At 37.6% G+C, this 21,388-nt stretch overlaps 1 protein-coding gene across 1 annotated transcript in view; it reads right to left on the bottom strand.

Annotated features, from left to right (window-relative positions):
• LOC306888343 (perilipin-1-like) overlaps positions 1-20,507 on the bottom strand; it is a 35,197-nt gene extending 14,690 nt beyond the window's left edge. Inside the window, exons 1-5 of the mRNA XM_079446560.1 lie at positions 20,319-20,507; positions 3,410-3,477; positions 2,955-3,150; positions 806-888; positions 374-638 (exon numbers count right to left, since the gene is read on the bottom strand). Coding sequence (XP_079302686.1) covers positions 374-638; positions 806-888; positions 2,955-3,150; positions 3,410-3,454 — 589 coding nt within the window. The 5' untranslated portion in view covers positions 3,455-3,477; positions 20,319-20,507. The remainder of the gene's footprint in view (positions 1-373; positions 639-805; positions 889-2,954; positions 3,151-3,409; positions 3,478-20,318) is intronic.
• Positions 20,508-21,388: the final 881 nt, after the last annotated feature.

Below are 21,388 nucleotides of genomic sequence, written 5' to 3'. Positions count from 1 at the left end.
CCACTGTCCTGCAAAGTTTAGATCCAAACCTGAAGCAACTAATCAATGTCTTCAGGCAACTTTAGAAAATTCCAGGCAGGTGTATTGGAGCAAGATGAAGCTAAACTCGGATGATGTAGTCAAATTTGACAAAATTATTATGGACCCATCAAGACTTCATCATCACTTTAACAATGAAGTTTCAGTGACATCTAGTGGCCAGCCTTAAAAGTACATGCATTTTGCTGGGGCCACACTGAATTTATTTGATATTTATTTAATATGATTTTCTCCCAAGGAATACAAATGAAGAAACTAAGGAACATTCACTAAAAATATACAGCTACAGTATATACTGTAGGACTACATTAAGCATATAAGAATATCAGAATACCTGTCTCAGTTGAAGATACAGGAAGAACAAAGTCGACAAGGTTCTCCATCAGACTTAGAGCCCTGTCAGCTCTCTGCTCAGCCAGGCAGACAAGCTTGCTGTTAAGGACATAATGTATGCCGTCACTTAAGGCATTCTTACTCTGCTGGTAGCCAGTAGATACCTTGTCCAATACAACATTAGAGGTCTGTTTGATTGGACAGGCTGCACTATCCTTGGCAGTTTCCAAAGTTGATGACACCAGCTCCTTGATGCTTGCTGTTAGCTGTTGTGGAGGAAGCAGAAAAAGGACATTTTTATTTAAAATACATACATTTTACTATACTTTTATATGCATCTTAGCTAAATGTGTGCCCACAGTCAAAACAAATACAATTAACAACTTACAGGGCAGTAGTAAGAAAGCAGTTTTGGATATTTGAAGCATATTACCTCTTCAGGTGGATACTGCAAGGTTGGTACCTTCTCCTCCAGGTGGTCCAGTCCTCTGCAGGCCAATGAGTTGGCTGCTACAACTACGAATAATACCATTTTCATACAAATTCAGAGCGTTACTTGATTAAACGTCAAAATATATTATCACATTTTTCATTAATGCAAGCATGTGCTGATTCATTTGGCAGTTTCTTTCAAAATGTTTCCCCTAATGCTAAGCCTTACTAACTCCTCTAGAATTCATGAGGCTGACCTTTAATTTCTGAAATTACTGCTGAACTGATCTGGAATGTTTTTATTGCCTTGTAAATGTCTTGTTAATGTTTAGTATAGAAATAGATCCACTATGTGGATGAAATATTGCATACATTAAGTACACTACCATTCAGAAGTTTGGAGAAGTTCATTTTTTAAAACAGTTTTGAAAGAAGAATCTTACACTCACTCATACTTTTGTTTGATCAGGTTTTTTTTCACAATTTAAAATAACTTTTTTTGTATTTTAATATAGATTTAAGGGCTGTCAAATCGATTAATCATGGTATCGCACACACAAACACACACACACACACACACACACACATATACTGTATATATATGTGAAATAAACATCAATGATGCTTTGCCAAAAGCAAATATACACAGTACACACAAATATATTATTCAAACACAAACTTTTATTTTGGATGCGATTAATCGTAATTAATCGATTTGACAGCCCTAAATATTAAACTATCATTTTTTCCTGTGATGAAAAGCTGAATTTTCAGCAGCCATTACTCCAGTCTTCAATGTCACATGATTCTTCCGAACATATTTTATATGCTGATTTGATGTTCAGGAAACATTTCTTATTATTTTCAATTCATTTTTGATTAATTTAATCTATCCTTGCTGAATACAAGCATTCATTTCCATCAAAAAAAAAAAAAAAGAAAGAAAAGAAATCTTACAGACCCCCATTGGTTTTATTAATGGTCTGTTAAATAAATCTGAGAGGAAAAAAAAGAGAAATAAATGAATATATATTATGCAGCACCAGACTGCAAAATATTCAGTCATTAGCTCATTACAAAAAGGAAATCTACACAGGAGAGTGAAGAGTGCTAGTAACGTGTAATTACGTCTCTCAGTGGATTATTCTTGTGTAATGCTCAAGTGGGCCCTTGAAGGATTCAAATATTTAACATTATTGTCGGAAGTACCGAGTCAGTGTTTACAAATGTGCGGAAGGAGGACCATATACACATATTCAAATGTCTTTGTGTCAGTTTATCGTTTAAAATGTCCATTTGTGCGTATCCTGGGTGTTTTAATATTAAAAAGCCTACTGACTCCGTACTTCCGCCTAAGTCAACTGTGACCTTTTCAACGTCATTGCTTATTACGTGACGTCGCGAACACGCATCACAGAACAGAGCACGGCGAGCATTTGTGCTTATAAAACTTAAACTTTTTTATTTATTTTTGAAATGACCGATCGTTTCGCTAGATAAGACCCTTATTCATCGTCTGGTGTCGTTTAAAGCCCTTTGAAGCTGCACTGAAACTGTCATTTTGACCTTGAACCGTTCGGGTCCCAATGAAGTTCATTATATGGAGAAATGTTTTCATCAAAAACCTTAATTTCTTTTCGACTGAAGAAAGAAAGACATGGACATCTTGGATAAAGTAAATTATCAGCAAAAGTTTTTTTAAAAGTGAACTAATCCTTTAATGTCTCACCAGATTATTTATTTTGCAGAGTCTCACTATAACAGACTTTATTGCAATGCAAAAATAAGATATTAGTCTACTCCTTTTGTTTTGTTCTGCCTGTATTCTACAGACTGATTTATTGACAAACTAGAAACTAAACTGCAGTCTCCAATCCTTTATATCAATTTGAACTAATTTGCTTACTGATTGTCCTAAAAACACAGAGACATTCTCTAAAAGAGTCATGGTTAAACAAAAAAGAATGAAAGCAATGTAGCCTAGTTAAATTTGACAAAACTTTGATGTACCTAAACTTCTCTAGTAAGTCACATTTCAGGACTTTAACAATGAAAAAAACAATTCAAACTTTTAATCAATAAAAAAAGGCCTACTAAATACATCCTTTATATGATTGCATTGTATAAATAATAAAGAAGATTTGACTTACGCTGGGGCTCCAGTACACGGAGGGCCGGCTGAATGCTCCATACAGCCAAGCTACCAACCTTACTCACACCTTTCTCATACATCCCACACACAGAATTTATAATGGGATGAGACTGCTTCGTATGGATGTATGTCTTCACAATGGATTCCAGAGCGGCACTGACAGATCGAAGATTGCGGATTCGAAGAAGTACATTCTGCAAGGAAAAACATGTCTCAACTCTGAACAACAAAGTTTCTTTCTACCTCAGTTTTTAATCCAAACCTAGTCGTACTTTTGTGAATATATTAGTAATATCTTTAAATAACCTATACGACTGGTGTGGACAGAAACACTGATAAACAGCACTGACCCTCAAAACAAACAAATGTATTCATACAAAAAACAGCTCAAGTTAATAACCCTAAAAATGAAAAACTGAGCTCTCAGCAGGAGGACATACTCTGAAACATTACCTGTTCCTTCAAAACTTCACCGGTGTCCTTTTTCTCAGACGCCATCTCCAATAGCCTTCAGTCAGCTGCTGAAATATGTGGAGAGAAACTTTAGCTGGTCTAATCCCACATTTAGACAAATATCTCGTGACTAGTACTGCTGCATTCTTAAGCATGAGTAAGTCTAGTAATTTAAAGATCGGTAGCCTATATTCTGGACTGTCATCAACAAATAAAAGTAGTCTGAAATGATCTACACCAACACTTGCAACCCTGTCATTATTTCAAAATCTCTCCCTAAATTACGTAAATGTGTTTTTATTGGTTGCTAATTCCAAAGACTGTGCTTGCCACAACATGCTGTAGGGGTAGACTGAGTACATTTGAGATATGTGTACAGTTGAACCACCTTAAATAACTTGCGTACACAAGAACCCCGAGCCGTGATTTTTGCTCCAATGTGTATTAGTGTTCTCTTTGATCGTGGGAAATTTGAAATGTGTGCGTCTTTCTAAAAGTATTTTTTTTCCAAGGTGAGATTTTCATTTCAAGTCCATGTCCCTTCCACAATGAATAGCTTATTATTCTTTTATGATTGTTAAACTTAAGAAACATCATTGCAAACGTTACTCTGTGCTCTAAAAATAGACATATTTTATGACATTGTGCCATGCAAGGTCTTTTCATAATCTAGAGAAATGTGCGAGCATGTCAGTGGGGTACGGTTGAGACACAGTGTATCAACTGTACCCGGATTGTTGTCCTATTGCTTCACATGCTGTTTAGTTGTACAGTGTTATGATAATAGGATAAAAGTCACATTTACACATATGCTACGCAAATTCTGTTAAAAAATTATATTTGTGATATTTCAACTGTCTATTATTAATGGCCATATTTTCTAACATGCATGTTAAAAGGATTACATAGCATTTTAAGAAATATACAAGGTGGTGAATTGATATACCCTTTATAGGTTGCTATGTACTGTTTACAGTAACAGTTCAATCATAAAATAAAATGCAAACTGAGGCTGTGTGAGTTTGTGTACTGTTATTACCTACATTATAGGGACCAAATGTCCTATACCTTATGGGAATATTTTCTAGGTCCCATGATGAAACAAGCTTATAAATCATGTAAAAATGCAGAAAGTTTCGGGTGATGCATTGGTTTACTGTACAGTAACAGTAATTTTACTGTTATGTTTACATTTGTACTGTTTGCCATATAGTGTTAAATATTTATTCCTATTTTAACTGAATCTGAATTAAATAAAGCAAATAAGTTTATTTTTAAACTGTAATTATTTAAAACTGTAATTTAGTAATTTATTACATTTGCAATAAATGGTTAGCCAGCTTTAGAGCATTAAATGGATAGTTCACCCAAAAATGAAAATTCTGTCATCATTTACTCCAAACCTGAATGTCTTTGTTCTGCCGAACACAAAGGAAGATATTCTGAAGAATGTGGGAAGCAGAGCAGTTCTGGGGCACCATTGACTTCCATAGTATTGTTTTTACTATGGAAGTCAATGGTGCCCCAAAACAGCCTGGTTACAAACTTTCTTCAAAATATCTTCCTTTGTGTTCGGCAGAACAAAGAAATTTTCATTTTTGGGTGAACTATCCCTTTAAGAATGGGTATCTCAACTGTACCATGGTACTGTTACAACTGTACACCATATGGGTACAGTTGAGGCAAAAATGCACCTCATGTTTATGAGCTAATTGTGGAAAATATAAACTACTTATGGCAATTATCAATTTATGATATTTTAGTACGCAAGCAAAATAAATATCATTTGAATTCATTTCAGCATCTAGTTTTTGTGTAGTAATGAAAAAAGCAGAAAATGTCTCTACTGTACTCATTCTACCTATACATGTTCAACAGATTATAAATGTTTCTTACCCATAGAACCATAACTGTTGCTGCCTGACTGAGAGTTATCAGCATCATCCTGATGAAAAGAGGTCTAACAATTGTGTTAAAATAATCTCTACCTAGACCTTCAAACTGGTCAAGATGGTCTCCTGCAGCCTGACTAGCAGGAAAAAAGTTAACAGTCAACTATTGACGAGTTACAGACCAGCCTGGCCAGCAAAACCATCTTAAATGTTGTTTTTTGTCTGTTTTCAGCATGGCAGACAGTGGTCAAATTTGATAGTGGCTTTCAACTATATGGTTGAAATGCTCTTATGAGACATTGAAGCGATATTTCACGTAAGCATGCAGCATGTTGCCTAAAGTTTAAGTTACCAGGTTACTAACTACTCCTCAGCCGTATTTCACTCTTCACGTTGTCCGCTGCAGTCAGTTTAGTGATGCAATAACATCTACAACCACTAGACAAGCACTGGTTACTTTCGCCATATAATTATCGCCAGTAGATGTCAGAATTTGTCCAGCTCTTGTTACTTTAACACTCAGACTGAACATCTGAAAATCTGTGACTTTTTCCTATTCACAAAAAGAAAAGACGTGTGCATGTGTGACTGATATCTTGTGTATTCATAGCAGTGATATCTCGGTATTGATGCACTTACAGTTTTTGTTAAAATTTTAATTATATTTTATTAATTTTATTGTTTTTATTTGTCTATACATTTTATTTAGTACCTACCTTTTATTTATTTTGAGCTATTTTAGTACTTCAAGTTAAATTAAATGAAAATGCTTGTTTTATATTATGTTTTTAGTAATGGGAAGGTTTTTTTTATGGTTCTATATTTATTTAACAATAACCATGATTCAGTGTGTATCCAACTGAAATATATTGTCATAGCCCACCATGCTGATATTCAGTACAACTCTTGTTTCTCTTCAAGTTGAATTATACTGAGGTTCTTTATTATTTAAGAGCATTATTTGTTAAGGATGTTATCAAAACTATCCTTTTAGTTCAGCTCAATAACATTCAAATGCACTCTACTACACAAATATGATTCTCAATATGATTCAATTTGGTAATTACAACTCACTTCATTTTTGGGTTGACTTTGAATGGAAAACGTCTTTGAAAATGATTTTTTTTCAATAGGGATCACTAATTGACCTTTAAGGATTATGGTAGCTCATGCACAGCACATGCTGAAATTACACTGGATATCATTGTTTGGATAAAGGCTCAAATGTATTAGACAGGCTGAATAAAAAGCTTCTCTATAACCTTGAGATAATTTTATTAGTTTATGTCAGGGTTTTGTCACTTCGGTCTAGTTTATTCATGGTTTTGTGAAGGAGCCCTGACACTCCCTTCTTGTCTTGTTTTCTGGTGAGCACGCGGCTTCGAGTGTGCTCTCTTGTCTGCGTGCTCTGTTTCATGCTGGGGCGTGGTGTTCGGATCCCGGCACTCCTGTCTTGCTCAGGCTCGGTTCTGGTTTTGTGTCGGGGTTCGGACACTCACGCTCCAGGTTTGTTCTCGCTGTGGGAGCGTGGGATTTCGAGTTCGCTCTGGCCGTGCGCTCCTCTGTCCTCTGTGTGTGTGTTTTGTTCGGCACGCGGTTCGGTTTCAGCCGTGTGCTTTTTTCTCTTGTTTTGTCTTGTTCTGTGTGGCACGCAGCTTGTGTTTTTTTACTGGATGCGTGCTTTCATGTTTGTCATGTTTTGTGAACATGCAGCTTATGAGTCTCCTTATTAGCTGCATGTTCGTGTCCTGTTTTGCACATGGCTAGTGATTTTTGTTTTGCTGGCCATGTGCTTGTGTTTTTATTTTGTGTGAGCACATGGCTTGTCTTGTTCGGTTCTATGTGCCATGTGCTCTCATGTCAACATGTCTTGACCCCACCCACCTTGCTTCCTGATTATTGATTAATTTGCCCCACCTGTGTTTACTCGTTACCCTCATTTGCTCCCTTTATAATCTCCTTGTGTTTGCAGTACTGTGCCGGTTCGTCGTCGATATTTCCCTGTGTGAAGTCCTGCCTTGCCTTGCCAGTCTGTTTTCCCCTACGGGGTAGTTTTTGTTTGTTGATTTTATTTTATTATTAATAAAGCCCTATTTCCTCCTGCAAGTGAGCCCTCGCTCTCATCCCTTCACCCACACCTGACAGTTTAGACTTGGCTAGATTGCCTGTAATGAATTTGTCTATTCTACCAAAAATGGGGATGCATCCAGGCAAAAATGTCATTTCCATCATGCCAACTAAATCATTGTGATTTGCATTTCACGGACACATCGTGACAGAGGTGAACGGGAGTGCTTGTGCTGATAATAGACTCCGTGTGTGTCTCTCTCAATGATGTGGATCCAGCTGTCTCTGTTCATAATAGCGTCTGAAATGTGTTTACAGTTCTTGGAAGGATCAGCCACATTAAGAGCTGCATGATGTTGAGAAAAGCATGCACAGATTTTTGCTGATAATGACAGATGTATATTACGAGATATAATCAATAGTGAGACCAAAGAAAAGCATACAAGCAACAAAATAATTCAAAAGAAAATTCTCAAAGCTGTTGTGGAACCACAAACACTCACTAAGGAGTTTACCAAAGGCTCAAACCAATAAAGATACACAAAACAACAAAAAACAAAGAAGAGGTGGAGCTCAAAGGAAGAAAAAAAATATTGTCATACCACAGGGATGAAAAATAAATAGGAAGACAAGAATTAAGGATGATCATTTCATTCCAGAAACTGCTGTGTTCTGCGTCTTTGTCAGCTTTTATGCTGATCTGTTGGACCACGAGTATACACTGACACATATAACTGACTATATACACATTACACACTGCTTTTAATACTTTTATTCCACAAGGATGCATTAAATTGACCAAAAGTAACAGTATAGACTTTTACACTGTTACAAAATATATCAAATAAATGCTGTTCTTTTAAACTTTGTTCTTCAAAGAATCCTGAACACACAACTGTTTTCAACATTGATAATAGCAATGTTTTTTGAGCACCAAATCATGTGACACTGAAGACTGAATTAATTCAGCTCTTTCATCACAGCAATAAATAACATTTTAAAATATGTTTATATTTAAAAACAACAACAACAAACGTTAGCTTGAATTGTAACATTATTTCACAATATTACTGTTTTTACTGTATGTGTTTACATACAGTCATGGCCAAAAATATCGGCACCCTTGGTAAATATGATCAAAGAAGGCTTTGAAAATTAATCTGCATAGTTAATCCTTTTGATCTTTTATTTAAAAAAATTAACAAAAATTGAACCTTTTATTGGATAAGAATGAAAAATGGGGGGAAATATCATTATGAAATAAATGTTTTTCTCAAATACACGTTAGACACAATTATTGACACTCCTAGAAATTCTTATGAGTAAAATATCTCTGAAGTATATTCCCATTCATATTCACAATTATGAACATGAAATTAACCAGTCATGGCTTCCTGTTTCACAGAAATATAAATAGGAGGGAAAACAAAGCCTAAATTCCCTTAATCATCCATCAATATGAGAAAAACCAAAGAATATATTTCTGATGTGCAGCAAAATATAATTGAGCTTCACAAATTAGAGAAGTGGCTTTAAAAAAAGAGCTAGAGCAGTGAAAATTCCCATTTCCACCATCGGGGCAATAATTAAGAATTTCCAATCAACATAAAATGTTACGAAACTGCCTGGAAGAGGACGTGTGTCTATATCGTCCTAATACACGGTGAGGAGGAGAGTCTGAGTGGCTAAAGACTCTCCAAGGACCACAGCTGGAGAATTGCAGAAAATAGTTGAGTCTCGGGGTCAGAAAACCTTAAAAAAAAAAACTGTCAAACAGCACCTACATCACCACATGTTGTTTGGGAGGATTTCAAGAAAAATTCTCCTAGCTCATCCAAAAACAAGCTCCAGCATATTCAGTTATCAGACACGACTGGAACTTCAAATGGGACTGGCTTCTAGATTCAAGATTTTCAAGATTTTTTATTTGTCACATACACAATTATACAGAGTATAACCAGCAGTAAAATGTAGGAAACTATGGTCAGATCAAACTAAAAAATTAGATTTTTAGCAGCAAACACTCAAGATGGGTTTGGTGAACACAGGGATAAAAAGTACCCCATGTGTACAATGAAATATACTGCTGTATTTTTGATGTTGTGGGCCTATATTTCTTCTGGAGGTCCTGGACATCTTGTTTAGACACATGGCATCATGGATTCTATCAAATACCAACAGATAAAAAAATCAATAAGTGACTGACTGACTAATGGGCCATGTTTGGATCTTCCAACCGGACAATAATCCAAACACAAACCTCAAAAACAACACAAAAATGGGTCACTATAGACACAAAACTAAGCTTCTGCTATGGCCATTCCAGTCCTCTGACCTGAACCCTGTAGAAAATGAGTGAGGTGAACTGAAGAGAAGAAGCACCGTCATGGAGCTGTGAATCTGAATGATCTGGAGAGATTCTGGATAAAGGAATGGTCTCTGATCTCGTCAGGTGTTCTCTAACCTCATCAGGCATTATAGGAGAAAATTTAGAGCTGTTAAACTGGCAAATGGAGGTTTCAAAAAGTATTGTATAAAAGGGTGCCGTTAATTGTGGCCAATGTGTATTAGAGAAAAACATATATTTCATAATGATATTTCCCCCCATTTTAAATTCTTATTATCCAATGAAAGGTTAGATTTTTGTGATTTTGTTTAATAAAAGATCAAAAGGATTAACAATGCAGATTAAATTTCACATCCTTCTTTGATCATATTTACCAAGGGTGCCGATATTTTTGGCTATGACTGTACATGTGAATATGGATATAAACTGTATCCATATACACATGTATGTAAATACATACAGTAAAACAGTAATGGGCAAATCGACCTTGATATAGTATAGCTACATTCGATTCTAACATTGCAATGTTAGAATCGAATGCAGCTATACTATATCAAGGTTGATCTGCCCATCCCTAACAGCAGCCCATAAGTTTATTGTGTTTATTAATGTGTATTTATTTCCATCACAGGAACACTCGTATGTATACAGTACTTGGCAAAAAACGTGATTCTGATTCTGAAATTATTGGTCATCTGAATGCTCATTTGAAGAACAATATAATAAATAGTAGCCTTTTGTTTTGTCTTTATCGACTGAATATGTCCTGTGCTTCAGTAAAGCACAAAAAAACTTTCAAATGTATATACAAAGAAATCTTCACACACACACAGATTCCACTGTTATTATGCCTCTTCTAAAAGGTGTTCATCATGAACTATTATTAACACTATTGCAAGCAGAAATCTTTACTCCAGTAATTTAAGTGGTGTTCCAAATCCATTAGTGCAAATGTGCCCACCTCAATTTGCCACTTCCAATTAAGTCACTGAACACTATTCATGTTTTCTCAACCATAAACTGGATCTAAATGGTGTATTCCAACAGCAAGATACTTAAATATAAGAACCCTATAAAACCTTAACAATAGCCATAAAAGACAAAAAAACACTTAATCATATAAGGCTGTTGTAAATCAAAATATGGTAACAATTATATTACAAACATACAGCTTTTCACTTCACAATACATTAATTGATGGACTGGAGTCCTGTGGATTACTTGTGATGTTTTTTATCAGCTGTCCGGACTCCTATTCTGACGGCACCCATTCACTAGACTAGAGGATCTTATTGGTGAGCAAGTGATGTAATGTTAAATTTATCCAAATATGTTCTTATGAACAAACAAAGTCATCTACATCTTGGATGGCCTGAGTGTAAATTTTATTTTCCAAATTGAAGCTTCTTGATGAATCTGCAATGTTTAGTGTTTGCCCGTCTATGCAATTATTAGTTCTCCATGGATATATGAATAAAAAAAACAAAAACAAAAAAACTTTCCCTAGAAAATATGAGTCACATCTGCAAAGAGAGTTAATCTAATGATCAAGTCTGCAAGCCTATTAATAGAGAAGTATGTCATTGAATAATAAGGAAGCTAATATATAGTGTCTCCCTGCAGCAAATTCCCCCCTGAGCTTGCTTCCCGCGAGCGCAGAGAGCTGATGTGACTCACTAAACTCCTGTATACATCCTCAGAAGCTCTTGTGAAGTGAACACAGCAGGGGCTAAGAGGTGCCATCCTGCTTCTGTCTCACATCTTAATACTGACAGCCACTAGAGAATCAAGTCTCGTGATATGATTGATGCACACACTCATATCAACTGACATATCAGGAATCTTGCACTGCAATTATCATTTATTCTGAGTAGGGATGGGAATCATAAAGAATTGAATTATTCCAGTTTTTTATCTGTTCAAATAATTTTTTTTTTTTTTACATTTTTCAGAAAAATGATTTTACATTTTTCAGCAAATTGCCAAATAAGATGCCATCAGTGTTGGGAAGGTTACTTTGGAAATGTAACAGGTTACAAATGATAAGTTACCCTATTTAAAATGGAACAATTACTATTTCAATTACTTTATAAAAGTAATGTAACTGGTTACATTTGATTACTTTTCTAAATTTTCTTAAATTTCATGTTTTCAAATGTTAATCATTTCGAAAGATTTAAAGCAGGCAGGGTTAACCTTACAGTAGCTCTCAATACTGATCACTGTCAGACTTTCAAAATCCTTCATCACTTATATTAAGATTAGAATAATTACATTTTAAAGCACAGCCACCACAAAATCAGACTTTAGCACCTCTTTTTACTTTGAGATTGTTTTGAGGTTAAATACAGATTTAAAATCATAACGAGAAATAGTTTAATAGCTATGATACTGTTTTTGAAATCAAATCTTTGCATAGCTATGACAGGAAACACTGGCATCTAACAATGCTTTGTTAAAACTGTTCATCTAAAAAAACAAACATACATAAACCCAAATAGGAAATAAAACAGTTATCAAATAAACATGTGTCCTATTCTGTGTCCTAAACTGTCTTGAAACATTGGTGTTTAGTATTTTAAAGCAGTCAATGCAAGAGAAAAATTGTGAAATTTGTGAAAATATTCAGATGGTATAACCCCCTTTGTAATCTTTAACATTTTCATTAGTTACTGTAATTTAATTACACTTTTTTTCAGTAACTGTAACGGATTACGGTTATATTTATTAAATTATATAATTCTGTTACATGTAACTATTACCCCCCAACACAGGCAATTGATAATAAGAGATGGCATAAATGTGATCCAATGGTTGTCCTTAATAAATAACAACATTAAATAAAAAGTAAAATAGTTAATATATGAATTTATTTTTCTAAAATAGTATTGACAAAACTCATAAAATATGCATACATGTTGTCATATGAACAACCAGTCAGTAAATAGTATAACACTTTTTCACATAAGTCAGTATGAAATGGAAATTCACCCTATTCTCTAAAAGCGTATTATTGATCTTAGTGTGAATGATTCATCCAATCAATCAATCAATCAATCAAACCAGTTCACTCAGATGCATGCCAAAATAACTGATTCATAAGAGTGATTCATTAGGTAATTGGACTACAAGTGTCATGCTGTAGGATATTGTTACAGATTTACTAAAATGTTGCAGTTGTGTCAACTTGCCACTAGGGACACCGTCTAAAATTCTTCAAACAATTCAATGGAGAACGTTGAATGCCAGCTTTTTCTTTCTATTTCGTTTTTCCCAAGCCAGTAAAGTGCAGATTGCTCACAGGTGCAAAAACAAAAAGATTCCATAGGGGAAAACCCCTAAAGCAGAACAAAAATAAACAACTTCAAAGTACCAAATCAAACAAAACAACAACAAAAAATAACATTAGTTCAAGAATTACAATAATTCAATCAGAGTACTCCTCATAAGCTACTGCACTCACTGCGCACAGATCCAAAAGACTCCCTGACTACTTCATTACATGACAATTTATACCCATGGGTTCAACCATTTCTCAGAAGCTGTAATAGCACATGACAATAATATGAAGTAATATCACATAAAAAGGAGTAAAAATTAAATAACACCCTTTCCTGCAATACACCATATTCATAATATACCATAACTTACATTCAGCAATAATCATAGAAAGTCAAAATGCAAGAACTCAAAACAGTTTCCACCTCTTTCCACTCATACTTGGTATCTCCCACTTCCCATGATGCCACACAGCAAAGGTACAAAAAGGCTGACAAAACTTTTGTCACAAAAGTCCTTTCGGGTCTTTTACTCAGGTCAAGATGGCCACCACCACAAAATGCCGATCCAGGCAGCAACAAAACAGTCTGCAAGAACAATTCAAATGTCCAACAGTTTTAGTGTTCAGATGGCCAGTCTGAATCACAACAATCCAAATGCTGGTGTGTAAATATGTGTGCATGTGTGTGTGTAAAAGCCGTCTCTCCACCTCGCTGACACATCAAGGTAAATAAAGAACTTTTAAAACCCAAGTATGTGTTCATGTCTTAATACCCAACAGGCTAGGCAGAGGGAACAGAGGGCAGCTCTGTGACAAGTTGACTTAAAAAAAAAAAAAAACTGACTTCCTTTCAGGGATCAGACAACAGCATCACTCTTAATTTAATGCTGTAGATTCAGCAGAAGTGAGAACAGTAAATAAAACTGGATGACGAAAACTTTATTCCAACCAGCTCTGAACCTTCTTGGTTCTCAACCCTAGATGCAACCCAAGAGATCCCACCACATGACTACAAAGTACCACAGAAGCCACATATAGACCACAGAAAGGTCTTTCTACAAAGATTTTTCATTGTGCAGACAGGGCTTGTTCAGTAAACCTGTCCTCCACTAGTCCTCCAACATAATTTATCTATACAGTATGGGTGAGTGCATAAAAAAATCTTAGATGTTCTTCAGAGCTTCAGACATCAGAGCATCATTTAGGATGAACCACACAACAAGACAGTGAAAGGTGAAGGTGAAATTATCTATATGGTATTGAAAAATAACTATATGTTCACAGAAGAAATAACACATGTAACAAGCAGAACAGCACATATATCAGTCAGCGGGGGATCCATCACCGCCATATCACAAGAAGCCTATATGACACATCAATCCTTCCATAATTCTTCAGCACATTGCATGACCTTTCATTCCTACCACCAGGGACATGACATAGGACTCCAGACCACACTCCCTATGGGATAATATCTGCCCCCAACACATAGTCACCTCCTACCCACTCACACAAATTACCTTCCTGCCATGATTTTCCCTCTCCCTCAAAATATTTTCCTACTTGGTGCTGCATGGAGAGCTAGAGCTTAAGTTTCACTTTTTGAAATAAGTTACAAGAAAAATGTTCATGCTATCAACTTGTATTTGATTTTTAAGAATCTTTAAAATATGGCAACTAAGATGGCGGCGCGCGCAGTCGCAGCAGCTTCTCTCTCTCCCGACAAACCGGTGTTTTCGTGTTTTTTGTCTTGTAAGTCGCAATGTTTTTGCACATCTTCGTCTCGTCTACCTGTCTTTAAGCGCGCATACAGTCGTGAGTTTCTGCTCGAGGTCGGCAGAACCACATTTTTAGAGTTAAACTCCGCGCACACTGAAGAGCTGCGGGACCTCGGCCTGCTCCGAAGGCCTTCTCCATCACCGACCCCCACTACTGCATCTCGCCCGCAGCGGAGGCGCTACAAGCGGCGTGAGAGGAAGCAGAAGAGGGGTAAGCGCGGAGGTATCCGAGCTAGGCTAGCGGCCAACCCACACAAGCCAGCTATCCCCACCATCGTACTGGCGAACGTACGCTCTTTGGACAATAAACTGGACTACATCCGACTACTCCGCTCGACTCAGAGCACTGTAAGAGACTGTTGTGTTTTTGTGTTTACGGAAACATGGCTTAACAACAGCGTACCGGACTGCGCCATACAGCTTGACCAGCTAACATGCTATCGAGCTGACAGAGCTCTCGTCGAGGGAGGTAAGATCCGTGGCGGCGGGCTTTGTGTTTACATCAATGATGCATGGTGCCGCGACGCTGTTGTGGTCTGCAAACACTGCTCACCCCTGGTGGAGTTTATGATTATTAAGTGCCGACCGTTCTATCTACCGAGGGAATATTCAGCCATACTGCTCGTTGCTGTATACATCCCTCCCAGCTCCAGCAACAACCACAGGAGTGAGGCACTAAATGATCTGTACCAGCACACCAGTGAGCAGCAGACAGCCCACCCAGATGCTTTTCTTATCTTGGCTGGGGATTTCAATCACGCAGACTTAAAGAGTGTGTTCCCAAAAATTCACCAACACATAGACTTTCCAACAAGGGGAAAAAACACTCTGGACTTTGTTTACACCACCCAGAGAGGAGCTTACAAGGCCCTCCCCCTCCCCCACCTCGGAGCCTCAGACCACATCACTGTCATGCTAATGCCTGCATACAGACCGCTCGTTAAAGTCACCAAACCAGTTCACAAACAGATTCAAGTGTGGCTGGAAGGGTCGTCAGAGGCACTTCAAGACTGCTTTGACACCACTGACTGGAATATGTTTAAACAGGCTGCCACATACAACAATACTACAGACCTCCAAGAGTACTCAGAGACTGTTACTGCCTACATCTCCAAGTGCATTGATGATGTAACAGTCACAAAGTCGATCACTGTCCGGGCCAACCAGAAGCCGTGGATGACAGGGGAGGTCTACAGACTTCTGAAGGCTCGGAACGCTGCCTTTAGAGCTGGAGATGAGGAGGGCCTGAAGACAGCTAGGGCCAACCTATCCCGCGGCATCAAAGAGGCCAAGAGACAGTACTCCAGGAGGATAGCCCATCGTTTCAGCGACAGCAGAGACACGCGGAGCCTGTGGCAGGGGATACAGACCATTACGGATTACAAGCCCCCACCACAGACCTGTGACAACACCATCCCCCTGCTGAACGAGCTGAATGCCTTCTTTGCTCGCTTTGAGGCACAAAACAGCACCACTGCACAGAAGACTCCACCTCCTCCCGGCGACCAGGTGATGACGCTGTCCCCGGACAGTGTGAGGAGATCCCTCAGCAGGATCAATGCACGCAAAGCTCCGGGTCCTGACAACATTCCTGGGCGTGTACTGAGAGTCTGTGCAGTGGAACTCACTGAGGTCTTCACAGACATCTTCAACATCTCACTAAATCAGGCTGTTGTCCCCACATGCTTCAAAGCTACCACCATCATTCCAGTCCCTAAGAAGTCATCTCCATCCTGCTTCAATGACTACCGTCCAATAGCACTCACTCCCATCCTCATGAAGTGCTTTGAACGGCTAGTCTTGCACCACATCAAGTCTGTCCTCCCCCCCTCCCTGGACCCCTTCCAGTTTGCATATAGGTCCAACCGCTCGACCGATGATGCCATCACCACTGCCCTCCACCCAGCCCTCACACATCTGGAGAAAAAAGACTCATATGTCAGGATGCTGTTCATAGACTTCAGTTCAGCATTCAACACAATCATCCCTCAACAGCTCACTCACAAACTGGTCCAGCTGGGGCTCAGCACCTCTCTGTGCAACTGGCTGTTGGACTTCCTGACCGGGAGACCTCAAGCAGTACGGGTCGGCAGTAACACATCCAGCACCATCACACTGAACACTGGGGCCCCCCAAGGATGTGTGCTGAGCCCCCTCCTCTTCACTCTGCTGACCCACGACTGCACACCATCACACAACGCCAACATTTTCATTAAGTTTGCGGATGACACGACTGTGGTGGGTCTCATCAGCAACAGAGATGAGACAAACTACAGGAGCGAGGTGAGCCGCCTGGCCGGGTGGTGCAGTGACAACAATCTCTCTCTGAACGTGAAGAAGACGAAGGAGATTGTTGTTGACTTCAGGAGAGTACACACTCAGCATGCCCCTCTGACCATCAACGGTGCGACTGTGGAGAGAGTGAGCAGCACCAAGTTCCTGGGTGTGCACATCACTGAGGACCTCTCCTGGACTAACAACACTGTAGCACTGGCCAAGAAAGCACAGCAGCGTCTCTACTTCCTCCGCAAACTCAGAAGAGCCAGAGCCCCGGCCCCCATCATGTGCACCTTCTACAGAGGCACCATCGAGAGCATCCTGACTAGCTGCATCACTGTGTGGTATGGCGCTTGCAACGCATCCTGCCGCAAGTCACTTCAGCGCATAGTGAGAGCAGCTGAGAAGATCGTTGGTGTCTCTCTCCCCTCCCTCCAGGACATCTACAGCACCCGTCTCACCCGCAAAGCCCTCCGCATTGCAGGCGATCCCACCCACCCGACACACAGCTTCTTCAGTCTGCTGCCATCAGGGAGGAGACTGCGGAGTCTCCAGGCGAGGACCAGCAGACTGAAGGACAGCTTCATACATCAGGCTGTCAGGAAGCTGAACTCCCTCCCGTCCTTGCCCCCCCCTCCCCTCTTTCACCCCCATTTAACACAGCAACACACTAGGAACTCTGACTCTGTGACACCCCCCCCCCCCCCCACCGACCAACAACTGTAACCGGCACCTGTCACTTGTGCAGCATTGGCTGATCACTACCCATCCAACATTGACTGCAAATTACCTCTTCGGGTAGTCTGACAAAAACTATCCGAACAGTCTCTTCGACTTGTCACTGACTGATAAGCTCTTCTTGCACTACACTCATAACAAAACAAAACATCTGCACAGTTTTGTTTTTGTTTTTGTACATTCAACTGGTTTGCACTCCATCTATTCTGCCATGTGCCTTATGCACTTTATCTATCTCTCTTGTTTTTATTTTCTACAATGTCCTCAGACTGATAAGCTCTTTTGCACTACAAATATATCTACACAGTGTTGTTTATTTAACTGGTTTTGCACTCTATCTGCCATGCGCCTTATGCCACTTTATCGATCTAATTCTTATTTTTTTCTACAATATCCTCATTTGTATAGCTGTATAGTTGTATGTACATATGTTTAAACTGTATTTATCTGTATCTGAACGTGTTTAATGTTAACTGTATGCACCAAGGGTCTGAGAGTAATGCAATTTCGATTCTCTGTATGTATGTACTGTACATGTGGAAGAATTGACAATAAAGCTGACTTGAACTTGAACTTGAACTTGAAAATATCTAGTTTTTTGCTAGATATTTTAGATAAAATTCTTAATTTTTTTTTTTTTTTTTTACAAAAGAAATCTCATACAACTCTTAATTTTTGGGTGAAATATCCCTTTTAATTGATTAAAAAAAAACTCAACTAATTGTATTTAATTGTAAATAACATTTATGTAAGTGTTTGATAACATTACATGTAGTTTGCACTTAAGTATATTCTTTTAATGTATTTAAGTATTCTTTTTAACAGAGGTGGAAAGAGTACAAAAATATTTTACTCAAGTAAAAGTACCATTACCTTAAAGAAATTTTAATTAAGTACAAGTAAAATACCAGTCTAAAAATCTAAAAGTAAAAGTAAAAAGTAGCTCATTTAAAATTTACTCTTTCTAAAATTTTCTTTTTAACAGTGGGAGGGACGCAACAATGGGATAGGCCAAGGGTGTCAAACTAAACAACAACAGTATAGATATAACCCTAATTAAACACATCTGATCCAGCTATAGCTGCACTGTAAAAAAAATCTAATTAACAAAATTTTGGAAGGGAAAAAATATTTAAGTTGAGCTAATTTTATTGCTTGGCCTTAGTTGAGAGGACATATTATATTACGTCTACACAAATATATTTGAAAAACATTGAATGAATGGTTCTTTTCAAATTCAGTCAACAATTAGCAATGCTAATGTTGACTAAACTAATAAAAACATGTGCACTGTAAAACTTCAGTAAAGGTTGAGCCAACTAAAAAATAACAATTCAGGCAACACTTTGAATTCAGAAATTCACTGAACGGAACATTTCTGTGGAAGTAGTTACTAAATAATAATTAGTTGAAACCGCTTTTTTTTTTAAATTTTTTACAGTGTGGATCAGATGTGTTTAATTAGGGTTATATCTATACTAATCTAATCATTTAGGCTTATTTGAAAACTACATGGTATGTGTGTTGGAGCAGGGTTGGAACTAAACTCGGCAGGGCTGCAGTTCTTCAACTGAGTTTGACACCACTGGGATAGGCCTACAAATCTCAAATTAGTTGTTTTTAATTAAAGGAATCAGTCATTTAGAATAATAAGACATTTGGGCTGTTACCAGGCAAATTAAATCAGTATTAACCAAATTCATCTTTGCAATGCAGAGGAAACACAGAAGCTTCATCTGAAGTGGCATTTAGATGCATTTACACACTGTTTCATTCAGGACATGAATGCATAACCTGCAGTTACAAATGCAGCAATAATGTTTTGATATATAAGACAAAATGTTGAATACTCATTTGAAATTCTATTAAAAAAAAAATCTAAAGATACTTGAAATGTGAAATTAAAACAGCCAGTAGGTGTCACCAAGTCACTGTTAATAAGTGAGTCATTGTGACTGAACCGAATCATTTAAACTGTTGATTCATTCAAGACGAAACACCGACGCAAAACAGTACTCTGGCTTTGTTTGGGATTATTTTTGTTGTCAAAATAGAGCAAAAACAGTCAATATGGTGTCTAAAACACAAGTCACTTAATTAATTTCTTGTTTATTGAACTGTTGTAAAAAATAAATAAAATAAAAATCTATATGTAATCATGCAGATTTTCGGAGAAAAACGGCATTCTTCATGTGATATTGATTTACTATGTGAAATTATATAAATATACATTTTCTGCACCTATATCTTCAATTTTGTGATCATTTTAACAGACTGAATCACGCACTCTAAATGCGCGTGCGCACTAGTCTAATCTACTAGACTTCAGGGCACTCTGTAGGAGTGTTTTGTTTGGTTTTTGGCTAAATACTGATAATATCAAATCGCACATCGTTAAAACAACAATATTGTCGCAGACGATATCGCACACCCTGCACCACTGTCTTTTTGGCTAATTTGCGCAAAACCTTTTTCTAAACTGCCAGCTTCATTTTAACCACCAATGCAACGTTGCAAGTATTTCCCTTACCTCTACATGCTTGCGAAGGGGTGATGTCGAGATTTTATAAGCTGCATAAACACTGCATAATAGAGCATAAACATGGCCAGGGGTTCACTTCATTTCCTTCGAGTTCAACTTCAGCAGTTTGGTTTTCAGCTGGGTCTACACCATAACGCCTGTCTTGTCCGTCTGCATCTTTCTTGTGATTTTAGCGCCAGTTTGTTCTCCTGCCCATTCGGCCTATTTACTGTAGTTTCCAGGGAGCGATTTTTATTTATTTATTTATTTTTACTCCGTAATTAATGTGTTTTAAAATGTAGCGAAGTACAATACTTCAAATAAAATATACTTAAGTAAAAGTAAAATTACAGATTTTAAAAATGACTTTAAAAAGTAGAAGTACACGAAAAAAATGTAACCAATTACTAATTATCATAGATATAACATTCAGATACAGTACTATGACAACTACTTTTTTTTAATGTAATGTTGTCATGGAAACAATGCTAGTGACAATTCCATACACTGTAATTACTGTAATCTTTTAAAGAATTATCAAACATGAAAAAAAAAAAATCACACTTTCAGTAGAGATTTAAAATTGGCCAGGGCAGGTGGATTGGTGACATGCCATTGGGAAGTACCGGTAACACAGAAAGCATACAATAAAAGGATGCATTAATGAAATTAATTGTTCAAAAAAGTTTGGCAAAAACAGCATTTATTTAAAGAAATACGTATAGAAAAGCCATTTCTGTCTATCGGGACCTGTGTCCCTTTACATTTTCTTTACATGCTCTGTCCTCATGCCACCTGATTTTTATCTAACCTTTATTTTTCTCCACTTCACACTGACTCTTTGTGATGTATGTTGAATGCCGCACTAGACTCTAAATTCACATTGTCTGCACTTTTTTGCCCTTTTGTCCTGACACCAGCAATCCGGATCTGTTGTTGTCTCTAACATTGGATCTAAACTGCAGTGATTTGCAGGATGGAAAACCAGGTCTTCTGTTATGATACAACCTGTCATACATTTTTATACTGCATTTTTTTTTTACATGCATGTGCATTTCTGATACCAAGATATCTAAGTA

The sequence above is a fragment of the Barbus barbus genome (genome assembly GCF_936440315.1).
Source record: "Barbus barbus genome assembly, chromosome: 22".
In the NCBI taxonomy this organism is placed as follows: Eukaryota; Metazoa; Chordata; class Actinopteri; order Cypriniformes; family Cyprinidae; genus Barbus; species Barbus barbus.
Note: the sequence above shows the minus strand (reverse complement) of the source record. Positions and strands in the feature narration are given on the sequence as shown.